The sequence below is a fragment of the Oxyura jamaicensis genome, chromosome 3, assembly GCF_011077185.1.
Source record: "Oxyura jamaicensis isolate SHBP4307 breed ruddy duck chromosome 3, BPBGC_Ojam_1.0, whole genome shotgun sequence".
Lineage (NCBI taxonomy): Eukaryota > Metazoa > Chordata > Aves > Anseriformes > Anatidae > Oxyura > Oxyura jamaicensis.
In genome coordinates this window covers 48,632,914-48,648,910 of record NC_048895.1, presented here as the reverse complement: position 1 = coordinate 48,648,910, position 15,997 = coordinate 48,632,914, and the positions used below count along the sequence as shown (strand labels likewise).

The 15,997-nt window shown below is 43.2% G+C and overlaps 1 protein-coding gene across 2 annotated transcripts; it reads right to left on the bottom strand.

Annotated features, from left to right (window-relative positions):
- Positions 1-567: 567 nt before the first annotated feature.
- STX11 (syntaxin 11) lies at positions 568-15,021 on the bottom strand. Of its 2 annotated transcripts, none has more exons than XM_035323288.1 (3): positions 14,933-15,021; positions 6,296-6,491; positions 568-3,203 (listed from the first exon to the last, which is right to left on the bottom strand). In XM_035323288.1, exon 3 carries the CDS (start codon positions 3,196-3,198, stop codon positions 2,332-2,334), a length of 867 nt encoding a protein of 288 aa, XP_035179179.1. In that variant the 5' UTR covers positions 3,199-3,203; positions 6,296-6,491; positions 14,933-15,021; the 3' UTR covers positions 568-2,331. The 2 variants fall into 2 exon arrangements, with proteins under 2 accessions (XP_035179179.1, XP_035179180.1); XM_035323289.1 differs by lacking the exon at positions 14,933-15,021 and adding an exon at positions 14,623-14,661.
- Between the last annotated feature and the right edge of the window lie 976 nt (positions 15,022-15,997).

Here is a 15,997-nt window from a genome sequence, read left to right as displayed (position 1 = left end):
AAAAAACGGGGTACACATTTTTAATCAAAAGCATTGGTAAGTGCTAAGAACATGCAGACAAAATGAAATATGTATCTTTTTTCTTACGGATTTATATCCACATTCTGACCATGGGAGGTTTGCGGTATTTCTCTGCTAATACGCATACACTCTACTAATACACTGCCATTGACTGGAATGGCAGTACAAGCAGAGTACAATGACTTTTGTCTTCTTACTAGCACCAAAGCAGTAATAAAGGTGCCAGCTCAACATCAACCCTCCTTTCTCCCACTTCAAGTTTTAATGTTGGGTTCTTTGAGAGGTTCTCAGGCAAGTGTAATACTGATACCATCAGGACATCATTGAATATCAAAATATCTTCTAGTTTAGAAGACCAGTGTTCCTCACGCTTCCATGTTACCACAGACAGGTGCTCCAGCTAAAGATACATTCAGTTTCCAAAAACTGTTACCTATTTAGCTTGTATTTGTGTGAAAAAGCCTGTCTGGGAAAGAAGCACTTCTCACTAGGAGATGAAAGCTTGGAAGCTGAATTTATTTTGCTGTTTTGCTTTTTATATATATATATATCAATATAAATAGTACGAAATGTTCGGGTGTTGTTTTTTTTTTTTCACATATAAAATTAGTGTGCAAAAGATCAGAAAGAAAAAGTTTTGTTGTGATTGGTGCAGGAAGATGGCTATGCACACCTCCCAGGTAAAAATCCCAAATACAAAATACTTGAAATGTTTAAATATGTTTGTTAAAATAGGTATAAATACGATCAGAGTTTAAAAAAAAAAAAGTCACTAACTTCTGAAAAAATGTCCTGCATTAATTCAAAGGATAGCAATAAATCACAGTGTATCAGGAAGCCACTTAGAAATATCAGAGTTGGAAAACTTCCAGAAGTAGGAGCTGTAATCGCTCCCCAGACCGTATGAATACATACTTCACTGACAGCGCTCGGTGGTTTCCAGGGCGGCAAATTTTCTATTCCCTCCTCGTATGCCAAACCAACTGCAGGCAGGCTCTCCTTACACAAAAGGAGAGATTATTTTAAAGCTTGAAAAGGGTACTGAAATGACATTAAAATGTTGTTTCCTTTATTCTTTGGGTATAAAGAAGAATACACCCAAATTCTGTTTTCTTTCCCAGGTGGAGATTTCTAATAATGGCAGAAGAGCCTTAGTTTTTGTCTGACAGTCAAAGTGGACATTAATAAGTTTAATACTTCATGTTATATAAAATATATACAAAATGTCCATATTAAAATCAATGCTTATTAGAAGTCTATTGACAGGGTAATCCTTCCACTAAAACTGCTTGCTTGTATGTGCCAGCACAGGAGACTCTAAGGTGCTTTCTCTAACCCCCAGCTGTTGTTTCCTTGTGGGTGCATTTAAAGAGGGCCACTGCATGCATCTCTTCTACTGACTGACCTGTTAATTGGCAGAAAAATGTATTTAAATACTAATAGCACAGCAGGGTTGACATTTAGGTGATCAGTAGCTCGATTCGTAAGAGTCAGTGAGATGCCTCAATGTTGCAGTGTGGGTACTCAAAATGGACAAAAGCAATCACTTGCACACAAACTGAGCAAAATACACCTATTACGTTTTAAGGTACAGCCTTCTTCTGTTAAGCCCAGTAACAGAGGGAAATCACAGAATGGTTTGGGTTGGGAGGGACCTTAAAGTTCATCTAATTCCAACCCACCTGCCATGGGCAGGGACATCTCCCACTAGGCCAGGTTGCTCAAAGCCCCATCCAGCCTGGCCTTGAACACTTCCAGGGACAGAAACGAGTTTTGTGTCCTGCTCCTGCTAACACGCTCAGTATTTTGTCACATGAGCAGAGCACAAATCTGTTCAAGTATTTGCATCAAGCAGGCTCCAAACTAGTTAAAATTCAAACCTCCTGATTCTGTGGTGTATTCTGTCACCACAGGCATTAAGTATGCACTGCCTGCAGACCACTTTGAATAATAAGGTTGCTTCTTCAAATTTCTCATCTTCCCCAGGCTAAGTTATTAGCCCATCCTTCATTCCTCTTTCTTGCCTGAAACAAGTATCATTGCACTGAGATCTTCTAAATACCTACACCTCTAGTTACAGCAAGTGAATGCATTTAAATTAAAAATAATTAAAAATAGCTTTATCAACACTTCTAGTAGCCCATAAATAGAACTACCTTTAAGCACATTTAGGAACATGTTACAAAACAAAACAAACAACTGCACAAAAGCCCCCATGCTTCTATGGGTTGTCATTAAAGAAAAATCATTGGAAAGAATATCAGATTTTGAAGACATTCAAGTTGGTCCGTGATAGCTTCAGTAGGATAGTCACCTTCGGCAACACGATATGCAGCAGCAGAGGATTGTTCGTAGAGGGTGTTTTCTTCTGTATTCTAAAGCTTTTTTTACTTGTTCTTTGGCATCTCCTACATAGTCCTCAACATTTTGCATATTTATTTCAATGACATCAAAGGTGTCTGCCTGTTCTTCTACCAGCAGGGCCACCTGCAGAAAGAGCTCGTGAACCTCCTTAATGCGACTTTCTAACTTCACCAGCTCCTTATGACGTGTCTCTATCTCATTCAAGGCCGAGCGAGCCCCCTTAACATCAGACAAGAGGTTCTCAGAGAAGACATCCCACTTGCCTTGCTCAATCATCTCCTCAATCTGGTTGCCAGAAACGTCTTTGCCCATGATCTCTAGCTGCCGCTGAATTCGTATCTTGCAGTTCTCCCGTTGGTTCATCTCCGTTGCGTTGTATTCAAACATAGCTTCCTGAAAGGCGTGCATGAGGTCCACATAGTGGTTCTTTGCTACCCTGGCAATGACAGACATAACCCCGTATTTTGTTATTGCATCTTCGCTGAAATCTCTCATTATTTGGAGTTTCCTGTGGATGCTTTCTCCACGGGCCTTGATGTCTCTGGCAATACCATTAGTATCTCTTTTGATGCTACTGAGACGGCGCATGGAAGTAAGGAAGCGGCTGTTTTGCTTTTTGAGCCGCTTGACATCCTCTTTTAGGAGGTCATTTTCTGTCCGGATGGTCTGTATATCTTTATGAAGAGTTTCCAAGGCATAATCGGTCTCATAAAGGAGAATGTCGCGGGGTGAATTTTCATCATCCTCACTATCAGAAAACTCGGGGTTGTGTAACCTGGCAAGTTCACGCAGCTCGTTTAGCCGGTCTTTCATCCTGCCTGGAAAACAGGAAAAGTAGGAAACAATTTTATAGTAAATAAAAATATTGGCTTGCAAGTTCATAACTAATCATACATTAAAGATAACCCAAAAGACTTAAATTGGCTCAGAGAATTTTAGAAATTGATGGATTTCATACCCAAAACTTTGGTGCTAGAATACTCCACATAGAAACTAAAAAAGTGCAGATCTGAAGACAACAAATCCTGAAGACAAATCCAAAAGAATAGTAAGATTGGATCCTAGCCCCCCAAAACAGCAGTCTTTCACTTGGAGGAAAAAGAAAGAAAGAAAACCAACAAACTCAAGCAAATGATAGGAAGCCTTCAGCTACCAGAAGGTGTAGAAGCACTAACAACTGAATGCTTCCCCTATGCTTTGCTCATTAGAGAAATCTCCTCTAGATCTTGACCCTTCATTGCTTCAACTACCCCAAATAATCACACGTCCTCTATCATTCTAAGTTTGTCTTTCCTGGAAGGAGAGCAGAAGCCTCTCAGAAACTGTTCATTTTTGTATGATGGAAACATCTTGCAGAAAGAATAAAGGAACACAGTTGTTACAAATCAGTATCTGTTTTCCATTTTTGTCTCAGACTTAACTGCAACTTCACCAAGACAACTACAGAATTAGTACTCTGTACAGACCAGGTGAGTAACAAGACAAATCTCCTTTACGTATGCTGTTTACTTGAAACTTTAGACCTAAAACCTTTGCAGAAAGTAAGATCTGAAAGCTTCAGCAAGAACCCTTTACTAAGCACTACAGAAAGCAGGAAGCTGAAAATTTCCCATCACAAAAGCTGTACAACCTATGACATCATTTAAATGAATAGATGAATAGGAAAGAGAACCCAATTAAGAAGAAACACCAAGCATAACATTTCCAGATCTGTTATGTACAGGATTCTCTCCCCGCCCCCCCCCCGCCCTTCACAAGTACCTTCACAAGCATGTTACTGGCTGTGGACACATCCCTTCATAGGTTCATCAATCATTCCCAGGTTAAGAGGGAATGTCCCATGTGAACATACTCAGGACAATAAGCCTAAATCCAGTGTGAATTAAGATTGCATGTTTATAACCTATTTCATGGGATTGTTAGATGTGTTGAAGATGTTGGGGAGGAGACTGAGAACAGGTATCATCACAGACACAACCTCTTTGGCTCATGTTGTTCAGTGAGGTTATGTACTGGTCTAGAGAAGCTTCCTGATTAGGATCATATTTACACTGGTGCAAAGAAGGAGTTTCAATTTAAACCAATTCTTTTCCAAGCAATAGAAACCAAGAAAGTCCACCTATATCCTGAGAAACGCGCTTTCATTCAGGAATCCACACATGTAAGAATTGTTTGAATTTAAAGCATAAATCACATAGATGCAACTCAATCATACACTGAAAGCTCATGTAATGAAAGGTTTTCCACCTCCTCCCTTAGCAATAATAAAACCAAGAATTACACCTCATGCCACAACACCGAGGTGAAAAATCCCCACCTAAAACGAAAACAAAATTGCATGGGGCAGCTTTAAAGTCCGGTTTACTTGATTTAAAATTGTATGGCCAAGTTTACCTACAGGCACTGCAACAAGAGTATCTGCCCTTCGTGTCTGGAAATTTGTTAGCGGACCATGTTCTAGACAGCATGGTGGAAAGGGAACAAATAGAGAAGCATCTCACAGCCTCAGGATTATTTAGATCTCTTCTAATCATTAACTGTTTCTGAGATGTTTTTCACCTGAAATGTAGACGTGGTTCTGAAAACCAGCCACATTGCTAGTCTGACTGCATTCCTGACTCTCACTGGCTTCCCTAGAGTTTATGAACCTCCCAGTTTTAATCTGATCCTTTAACATGCGTTGTGTTCAGCAGTTTATTCTTTTATGTTTAGCATCTACATTTGGAAACAGCAAGCAATAGTTTTAACAATCAAACCTTAAAATGATGATCCACAGAAGCAAGATGCCATTCATGTAAACTAAATCACGTATGTGAAGGCTTATGTTACATCTGTGCTTACCATTCCTTGAACTTGAGGAAAACTGAATTTCACCAAAGAAATTTGATGAAACTTACTAAAGAAAACTCCACAGAGAGCAGTCTGACAACTGGCTCAACAATAATTGCAATTTATTTTATGTGCTTAACAAAGGTGGTGCACTTCTCTGGAAAAATACCCTAAGAATGGTTAAATCCACAAGGTACTATATTGTATTCTTCCAGACTTCAGGCACCCAAAACTTCCAACAATTTCAATTCAGAGATGCACTCAAGTATGCATACACTTACATCAGGAATTTAGCACAATATAATAACCATTTTTTCTACTCAAAACTGAAGCAAGAGTTCTAGGCCAAGACTGGCAAAAGTTTACATTTAAACACAAAACCACACTGAGTAAGAACTCTTGCATAATAAGCTCATAACTTTATAGGAAAAGGTCTACCCTTCCTTCCTCTACCCTCAAAAGTGCATCTTGTAATTGGTCTTTCTCACCCACAGCTAATATAAGGTGTTAGATAAAATAATGTAGGAAGAAAGGGAGAAGCAGAAACATGGTAATACACAGCGTGAAAATTACTAATGTTGTAATAAATTCACATGTATACTAATTCTGCAGCATCTCTGTAAAAAAATTGCCTTTTTTTATACAACATGGAAGGATAAAAAGTCAAACATTAAAATGAGAGTAAGGAGCTGTCAAGTGTAGACTCAGATTGCACAGTAATGTCTCCTACGCACAGGATGATCATGCAATTAAACACTGTCCTGCATCCCATCACTTCCACCAAGTCTCTATTTACAATCTGTATGTGCTGAAAAAAAAAGTCGTACAGCATAAAATTTAATATCATTCAGTTAACGGTTAGATATCTCATTTACTGCGTTACTACTTTTCATTTCCTCAGTGTTTTCTCTTGTGATATCCCTGGAATGCTCCATAAACTCCTCAGAGTCCTCTGGGGAAGGCAGTCCTAGCAGCCCAATCCACAGACACAGATTTCAGTACACCGTGATTAAGGACAACACTATCACGCTTGATGAGTTATGATGCCAACTTAAGACACTCGAAGCACAGTTCTCCGTACCTTGTAAATTCAGAAGTCAGCTCCTTCTGACTTCAGTCACTGCTGTGAGTCTCAGGCACTTCGCGGAGTAAGCTCCTGATATAACCAGCTGGACATCAGCGAGCAAACACATGGATCTAGGCCATTTGTGAGAAGTTCATCTCCAAAGATACGTGCTGCACCACCCACGATCTCTGTGATATGGTAGAATCCAATTCTAAATATGAACAGAGGGATCAAATTAAAGTTTCACAAACAATCTTTAGCCTGGGTTTTCCCAGTTTCTCAGTGCTTAGCTCTAAAAGCCTACATGATTTGAAACTACATACCAAAACATACATTCACGATGGTCAATATTAGGATGCTTTAACTCTGCACTGAGGACCTGCACCAGCCAGGGCAATGACTCTACTGATAAAATGATCACACTTCTGTCCTAACAAATGGATGCCCCCTCTTCAAGCTTCACTTCTGAGTTCTACACAGTCAGGGACTTTTTGATGTCTTCTTTCATTCTCCAAGAGTCCTGTCCCTTTTTCTCTGTTTCTAAAGTCCATCACCTAGCCTGTCTCCACACAGTCTTCACATTTTCAAGATGCTTTTATCTACATACAGTGCCTGGACAGATAGAGAGCAGGAAGAGAATGACTATATGCATTTTGGCATCACACTAGACCACAAACACCACAAATGTAAGAGAAGACGTAATCAGTGTATGCCATTATGCCCACTTACTCTTTAGGCTAGCATTTGCAATATTTGGCAAAAGAGATCTGTAAGAGTCAAGAAAATATTTAGGCTTCAGCCTTCTGAAAACATTAAACTCATGTGGGGCATTTGCAAGCTGCTGTTTTGAGGGACTCACAATTTGGCAAAATTTTAGGAGATTTTCATAAGGAAAAGAGCCAGCTCAAATACAATGGCACCACAGAAGTCTTTCCCAATTTCAAATTCCCATTTCGAACAAAGGGGAACCAGATCTTCCTGAGAGAGGCCAGTAACTTCCAAACATCCCTTTGATAGAGTCAGTGACAGAACTGACATGAAATTTCTGAAACAAATGAACAGAAAATGATAGGAAAGCAGGGGGAACCAGCCATTTGAGAGACTGCAGCTTAACCCATCAGCAATTAGACAAGCTGACCTCCTTTATCAGATGCTGCTGTTACTCAGTAAAGTTTAATTACATTTACTTACATGTTAATATCCTTGTTGTAATTAAAACAGCCACATATTAATAAATAGTGCAATGCTATTTGTTAGTGACAGGCTCAGCTCTCTCTCCCTTAATACAAGGCCCCTGTGCAGCAGTAGAAGCTGAGCCCCCTGACTAGAAACTAGCTGTGCAACAGAGGGCCTTGGGTCCTGGTGGCCATCCAGTGGAACATGAGTCAGTGATGCGCCCTTGTGGCAAAGGAGGCCAACAGCATGCTGGGCCGGAGGGGCAGAAGTGGTCAGGGGAAGTGATCCCCCCCATCCAACACCTGTATCTGGAGTGCTGTGTCCATGCTGGGCCTCCCCAGCACAAGAGATTTGGGCACAATGGAGCGAGTCCCAAGGAGGCCGCCAAGACGGTCTGAGGTGCCATGTGAGGAGAGGCCAAGAAAGCTGGGACTTCAGCTTGGGAAACAGAAAGCTCAAGGGAGCTTGAAAAAAAGAGAACAAACTGAGAAGGTAACAACTTCAAAGCCAGGTCCCCACCAAGTACAGTCAGCTGGGGCTATGTTCGGTATTCGTATCTTTACATTAGCGTGCTGCTTCTAGGTATTAATCACCACTATGACTAGCTTTCCCATGATGCATGAGAAAGATGCAAGTTATCCTGTTAAAATCAGACTGCAGGACGTGAGATTTCAGACAGAAAAGGAAATCCATTCTGAAAGTCTGCACAAAGCCCCATTCCACTAGCCCCAGGTACAGACAAAAAGGAGTCCTTAGCTACTGTAGCACAACATCCCTGACAAAACAAGCTATTTGCAGTAACAGAAGTTAGCTGTAAGAGCGTGTTATGCATAGCACTACAAGCATGTATTTCCACCACTGTGCTAATGTTCTGCATCCTGTTATCTAAGTAGAAGTATCTAAAGAAAGAATGGAAAGTTATTTCTCTAAAAGCAAATGAGTTGCACACCTATATTTGTCTCAGCTTTAACATTTGTGTATCTGCACCACTGAGTTTGCAGACCAACACTGAAATAAACCAGCAGGTTCAGCACAGCATCCATATTTGAATCACGAGGAGCTGGGAAAGAAGCCAATGTGGGTTTTTTTCTTTCTACGGCATTCATAAAAGGCAGCTGCTAGTTAATAGCAGTTTGTGGGTCGACAAAAATCTAGTCAGTAATCTTTTCATCCTTGAGTAGGACTTTACAAGATGAAGGTTTTACTTCAGTTGAAGTGGCCTTTTTGAGGAAGAATAGATACTTCAAAACAAGTCATTTAAAAACTACCTCTATTTGCCGTTCTTCTCTCCCTTGGAAGGTAAAAGTCACCCTGTGCTGCCCTATAAACCCACGTGGCTCACCTGGTCTAGTGTTCTGCCTCTGAATGACACAGGCTATTGCTTGCATGACACATGACAGACGTGACCGAAGAAACAAGTGGTGAACAATTAGGAAATAATCTGCTTCTGGGCAGAATTACTTCATAGCCAGCTGTGTATCAGCACATTCCAGTGACTTCCCATACATACTGTTTGTGGATCATGCCGTATTGATGGAAATTGGTGGAGCCAAACATACTCAATTACAAGGCAAATAATATACTGCTGCTACGCAGAAATCTGAGTCATTTATAGCAACAAGCGTTAAATGCAGATGAAGCTTTTCTCTTAAGAGCTGCAGTCTCAGATTTAATCATTTTCTAGCATCTTTCTCTTTTAGAGCAGATTAAATCATTTTGCCTGGTATTTGTTTTCCAATAATAGATTAGAAGATATTAACTTGGAAAACAAACTATTGTTTACAATAGGATTTCCTCTTTACCAAAGAGCTTCTAATTGACTCAGAGCAGAATGCTAATCATCCTTCCAGACCAAATTCCCCACCCCCTCAATCACCTCCTCCATCACTGGTAAAAGAGCAGGCTTGAATTTGTCAAATCACTTCTATTCTTCTTGCTTCTCATCTATAAAAACTTGAGGGAACACCAAAAAAATGTAATATTGTGATTAGGACACTGTCCTCTGGAGCTGTTTTAAGACCACATCTGTATAGTCTGCTCTGACATTAATGGCTACGATGGAGATCAGCATGTCAAAATCTTTCTATAGCCTCACCAAAAGGAAGTTACCATTTTCTCTGGAGTTTATTGTATTCTGCAATGTCTAAAAGCACACAAAATGCATTCAGGATTGAAAATACATCAGTTAACACAGAACACTAGTTATAAAACTACAAAGATCCAGCAAGAAGTCACAACTGTATCCGAAGAATACTGGACACAACCACTTCATTGCATAGTCAAAGTCTGTTTACAGCAGAATATCCCCTCACACTTTCAGTCATACTGTCGAGAAATTTATGCAATTGCTAATGTCTCAGGGCAGTTTTTTTTTCAAAAGCCTGCATGAAGTGTCAACTTCTCAGTTTGCACCAGAGCTAGTTATTTCTTACAAGCTGGTACGTTCAAAGAAACAGGCAGAGCTCCATCTTCTGCAGACTATGCAGTGTCTGAAGCTCCATGTCTCCCTTGTTTCCTTTCATACCATAAAGGCTAGTTAGAAAGGCTTACGGGAATAAAAAATTAGCATTCAAATAGTTTGTTGCCTCAAACTCAAAGTAATGAGGCAATAATAGCTTGACTGATAGCTTTAGAGGTTCTTTGACTTACCCAGGTTTCTTCAACAGCATTCAATGTCTTCAGTTTAAAGTAACTCTCAATTTTTGCACCAGAGCATATTACAAATTCAAGGACCAAGCATGCATCCCATATTTCCCAGACATATTCAGCAATATTAACTATCTTGTTATTTTCCATAGACTGATTATCAGGTTTTCCAGATGCCAGCAACAAAAGTAGGAGAAGCAGCTGGCATAATGCACACATAATATGGATATAATTTTTCAGATATTAATGAAGAGACTGGCAAAAAAAAAATGACGTTTTGCCTAGTTACTACACAGTTTACATGCTAAATAAATGTTATTCTTGCACTAGAGAGGATGGTCTGTTGCATACATGTCAGCTGCTACTATCTATTGGGCTGTCTACATTTTCACTGGGGAGCTGTGGATCACCATTGACAAATCTTCCACCCTGGACAGACATAAGATGGATTCTCAGTAGCTCCTCTGGACATGTTTCTGGCAAGTGCCAGTACTGAGCAATTATAACTAGATTTATTTTTGTCTCTGCAGACCTGTACCAGGGCTGTAGTCAAAAAAGTTTCTTCATCTTCACTACATGTCCCATTAAAAAATGAGTAGTCTTCACATGTATCGTTTGAAAACCAAAATTGCTAGCTCCCTCTAACAATCATCATGCTTCTACATACAAATGGAATAAGGATAGGGAATTCTAATGTGCACCCCAAATTTAGCCACTTCTTTTTCCTAAGGAAGCTAGAAACCACACAGCAACTTCAGGCTTTGAAAAGCTGCTAAATTGCTGGAAACCTGGAGTCCTGTAAGCTGACTCTGATGGACCTGAATATGCCCAGCTTTCTCAAAACAGAGTGCCATTAAAAAGAGCAGATACACGTCATGGGAATGCATTTTATCACAGCAAGAGAAAAACAAAACAAACAAACAAACAAAAAAACACTACTATTCTCCTTCAAGTGCTCCTCACGCAGTGTATTGCAGGTTAACTACCACAGCATGTCCTTTCTTCCTGTGACAGGCAAAGCTGAAGTCTTCAGTCAAAATGGACCTGGACAGAGATGTGGGAGCATGACCTGTACCACCTCGGGCCTTGCAAATAGTGACACAGAAACATGCCACCAACATAAGCAGTGAGCCATGGCAGGCAGCCATGCGTTTCTTGGCAATTCCTGCAGCTCAGCAGCAGGTGAGTCACTGCGCGAGGAAAGGTGCTGTCACGGCGCTGCTGTGAGTGGGCTGGGGCTCTGAGGAGTCACCTCGGCTCTGACACGGGTTGGTGCAGCGAATTGCCAGGTACCGACCACGGTTATGTAACTACTCTCTTGCTACTACCAAATGGCATTTAGAGGCCATTAAGGCATTATGCTGGCATCTGCGTAGACATATGAGGCTGCATGTGATCATCAGTCAGAGGCAAGATGTTCTACAGGCATTTTAAAATTAGCACAATAACATCATTATTTTTTCGAATATGCATATGTTTACCACTTATAGTACAGTGTTACAATCTGAGATCAAGTATTCTACTCTAAAAACAAACAAACAAACAAGAAAATCCTTTTACGGTTAAACGCAGGGTGCTTTATTGGTATTAGTTCACGTGGGCCTGTAGAGGAGGCCCAGTTCTGCGTCCTACTGCCAAACGTACCCAACCGTAACTGGAGCAAAAGAGGTTGGGTCCAGAAGTGTCCCTCACAGACACAGATGCACATGCACAGCCTCAGCCCCAGGACACGCTGGGCGCTGGCAGGCATTACAGCAATTACTGCACACTCCGTAGCAGCCCACGGGTGTTCACAGGCCTGCTCGAAGTAGCAGTGCCACTGAGATGAGATACAGATATAATTAGCCACGCACTGCCAGCGGTACTTGGGTGACTGGTCCCTGACTGAGTGTGCCCAAAGCTCAAGCAGGCTTTATTCTTGTTTTCAGAAACAAGTGGCTTGTCACTAACACAAATGAAAGATATAGCAGAAGAAGTGGAAGTAGTCTGTACTTTCTCGGCTTTTGTCAACATGCATTTGTCCAGAACCATCTTACACACATCAGCTAGACTTGCTTCTCTGTTGGGTTAACTGGCTTAGCAGATAGAGCGAGAGCACATGATAAGCCTTACAAAGTCAAGAAACGTGACACCACCCCTCCGTGATAAACTACAGAAATACGGTCCAGAGGAGAAGCGCCAAACACTGCGTTTGGTAGGCTAGATGAGATAGCAAGCCGCTTGACACAATCAGCAAAAGCTATCGAAAGAGATGAAGAAGCTGAGCTGTGCTGCTGGCTTCACGTGGAGACCCCTATGCCACGTGGGGGTCCTGGAGGGGACAAGAACAGCACAGCCACCCCCCAGCAATGCTGCTGCTGGCCAGAGACAGCTCATGGAGGGGGACACGGCCTGGGGGGCAGCCCCAGGTGCACACATCACCAGAAGTGGCTGCTGTGCAAAACCACGTAGCAGCAGTGATCCAGCATTTGGTGCTGAGTTGGGTTTATTGGGCTAAATTGATGTTGGCTCAGTAATTTCTGCACCATGTTCTGTCATCCCCACACTACAAGGATGACTGAGGATTCCAAGAAATTGATGGGCCAGATAGAAGATAATGCAGGGTGTATCTGAACATCTGGACAAGCACCTTCATATTTGATAGAGCATATATCTTCTGTCATAACTGGTTTTGAATATGCCAACACTATGATGGCTTTCTGTCAGACCAGCGGGTTATCCATAGTCTCAATTATCAGTTTGGATAATGGAACTTAACGTGAGCCTTTACAGTCTCCAGATGACACTGAATCAAGGCCAGGCTGCATGGGGCTTTGAGCAACGCAATCTAGTGGGTTCCATCCCTGCCCATGGCGGGGGGGGAACCAGGTGGTCCTCAAGGTCCCTTCCAGCCCAACCTATCTGTGACTCTGTGAGCTGGCAGGAGGTGGAAGCCAGTGTTTGGTGGTGGAGGGAAGGAGAAATAACTGGGATTTAAGATCATCATGGCAAGTAAGAGAAGCACTACCAAAACTAAAAGGAAATTCAAGGTGCAGCACATTTAGAAGTAATCATTTGCACTGATACAAAGTAGGGAATACCTATGTTGGTAGCAGGAAAGCATCAGTGGTGTTATAGCAGACTGCAAGCTAAAAAGCGAGTTCACAATGTAATGCCTCCAAAAAGAAAAATAAAAATGTCACTTATGTGAGAGATGGCATGGGAAGCACTCATTTAACCCTTCTTAGCATAGGTAAGGCCTCAGTTGGAATACCACATCCAGCACTCGTTACCAGACTAGAAAAACTACAGAATACAGGATAGTGTCTCCAAAAGGTTTAGAAAATCTAGCTCTGGAGGAAGAAGAGAAGGACGTAAGCTTGTTCCTTGCAGAAGACAAGGGAGAGAGAGCCTGCACTCTAATGTATGAAAGGAGTTTATGAAAATAAATCATTATTTGTGTTTCCGATGTCAACAAAAGCCATCCATTTGATTCACGCATGAGATTTACATTGAACTAGCCGAGACTGCCTGAAAATTGGATCAGTTCTCCACAGGAACACTGTGGAGCCCTCTTCCTCAGAGGACACCAATGGGCTACAGAAACCTTTTGCACGTCTGGCTCATATGCACTGCTCCAGTGTCCCAGAATGGATTAGATCATGTCTTAAAATCGCTCCATGGCTCTACATTTCCACGATCTGTCCAGCTCCCTCTCACCCCCAGTCCCGCTGTGTGCCCGTGCCAAGGTAGTCCTGGCGAATCTTTTCTCCCAGCAGATCTCTCCTCTCTCCATTACTGCAACTGCATTTCTCCTTTTGGAGCAGGTTGCGGTAAGTGCTAAATTAGCATGGCTTTTTTCCTCACACAAGGCATTCTCCCACTTTTCTCTCCAAAAACGGCGTGCGTGATGCAACGCAAGTGACACGAGCCAAACCCCACGCCACCCGAAATCTTCAAACCGCGATACTGTATGCAGTGGGGCTCCACAACACCCTGGTTATCTGCAGTGCCCAGATCACATTATCCCCATCTTAATGTGTCAAGAGATCTTCTGTATCATGCTTATTTTCTCGATAAGGATCTCTTACGACAACAGAGGTTAACTCGTAGTTTTAGCCCCAGCCAAAACACCAGGCGCGTTTGTCATATGACTTAGCATGCAATTTCAGTTTCAGAGCAGTGGTCATACAGCACAGTCAGCGAGGTGAGAAAAAAAGTCTTCAGAAGTGCTGGGCTGCTAAAGCATGCTTTTGTACAGAAGAGCTTTACCCTGCTCGTCTGTTTAGCCTGATAGACTTTTCGTCTCTTATTTGACTAGAGAAGAGTTACGGTCATCTCGCAGTCCCACCACTTCCACGTGAAACTATTTAAATAGCAAGTAACGCTATTGACAGGAAAACAACATCCTTCAAATTCTCATCGTAAAAACCCATGTATTTCCATTTTCATCCCTGACAGCTTAGAAGACGATGGCTCCAAAAATAGCCCCCCCAGAACAGGAACCAGAAACGTCCGTGTCCGTTTTGGGCCAGCGTTACCCTGCTAGTCATTTCCTCTGCTGGCACCACGCAGCCACAGACAGCCACCTTGGCCGTGCCCTCCTCGGCAGGCGAGGAAATGGGTGCTAATTAATAGGAAGCAATCAAGGCACGCTGACTGCAGCACCTGCTCGCCAATCCTTTGGCCCTCGGGCTCCCTGTGGGGCACCCCAGCTCCCCAAACCCGTCCAGAGCACTCTCCCAGACCTTGCCATGCCCTGTGCCCGGGGTCCCACTTCCCTCCGCTGGAAGGTAGCGAGGAAGGAGGCAGGAGGAAGGCTCCCTCGCCCTCCCGCGCCCCGCCACTCACCGCCCGCCGCGCTCCCCGCGCTGCCGGTGCCGTCGGAGCGGCCGCGCCGTCCAGCCGAGCGCTAGTCCCGGCGGGGCGCCCCGCCCCCGCGCCTCGCCGAGCCCGCCCATTGGCTGCGGGAGGGGGGTCTATTTGCATAGCCCCGCCCCCTCCCTGCCGTCGGGTGGCGGCTGGACGGGCGGTGCCCCCTTCCTCCTCCTCCTCCTCCTCCTCCTTCTCCTCCTCCTCCTCCTCCTCGGCCTCCTCCCCCCGGCCCCTCGGGGCGGCACCACTTGCCGAGGCGGGGGAAAGCCCGCCCCGTCGGTGCTGGGAAGTGTGGGTGGGCTGAGGTTGCCCTTTCCCTGCCGCCCGCCCCGCGGACGCCGCCTGCCCTTTCCTGCCCGACGGGGCGCCCGGGTCCCTTTTTGGCCCATTTTTGGGGTGGTGACTTGACCTCTGGTGAGTCTGGACATTCCTGAGAGCACACAGCAGAAACAAACACAAAATGCCCTTTGTCATCCTTCTAATTAAAGCACACATAAAAAAACCTCTAGCAACACAATTATCCGTACACACTAATAACAGAATGATAAGCTACACAATTAGTTATAAAAGTAGTTCAAACCTTGCTGTGACCTAAGTCTGAAGTTCGCGTTTTGAAAACATCTGAAATACCCATTTATTTCTGTGTGTTTTTTTTTCTCCCTTTCACCACAAAACCTGGAGAAATTTATAAGTGGAAATTTTAAAACACAGGTATTGCTTTTTTGTTGCTGCCCAGCGTAAGATACCAAAAGGCTAAAAGAGCATCATGTCTCAAAGACTTGGCAGAGACAGGGTACTACCGCACTAACAAGACAACATAAGGTCAGAAAAGGGGATCCTGTGGAGGCAACACAGCACTTTTTGGGGCCTCCTCCCTCATTTTGGATAACCCTGGGACATCTTGGTGCCAGTGGTTCTGGCAGCAGGGGGAGGAGAGGCGTTACACTCCCACACCAATGCCCCTCTAAAGGAGATCAGGGGACAAAGGCTTGGAGTAAATAGCACAGGAAGCGAGAGCTGGAGGTGGGGACTAGCAGTAAT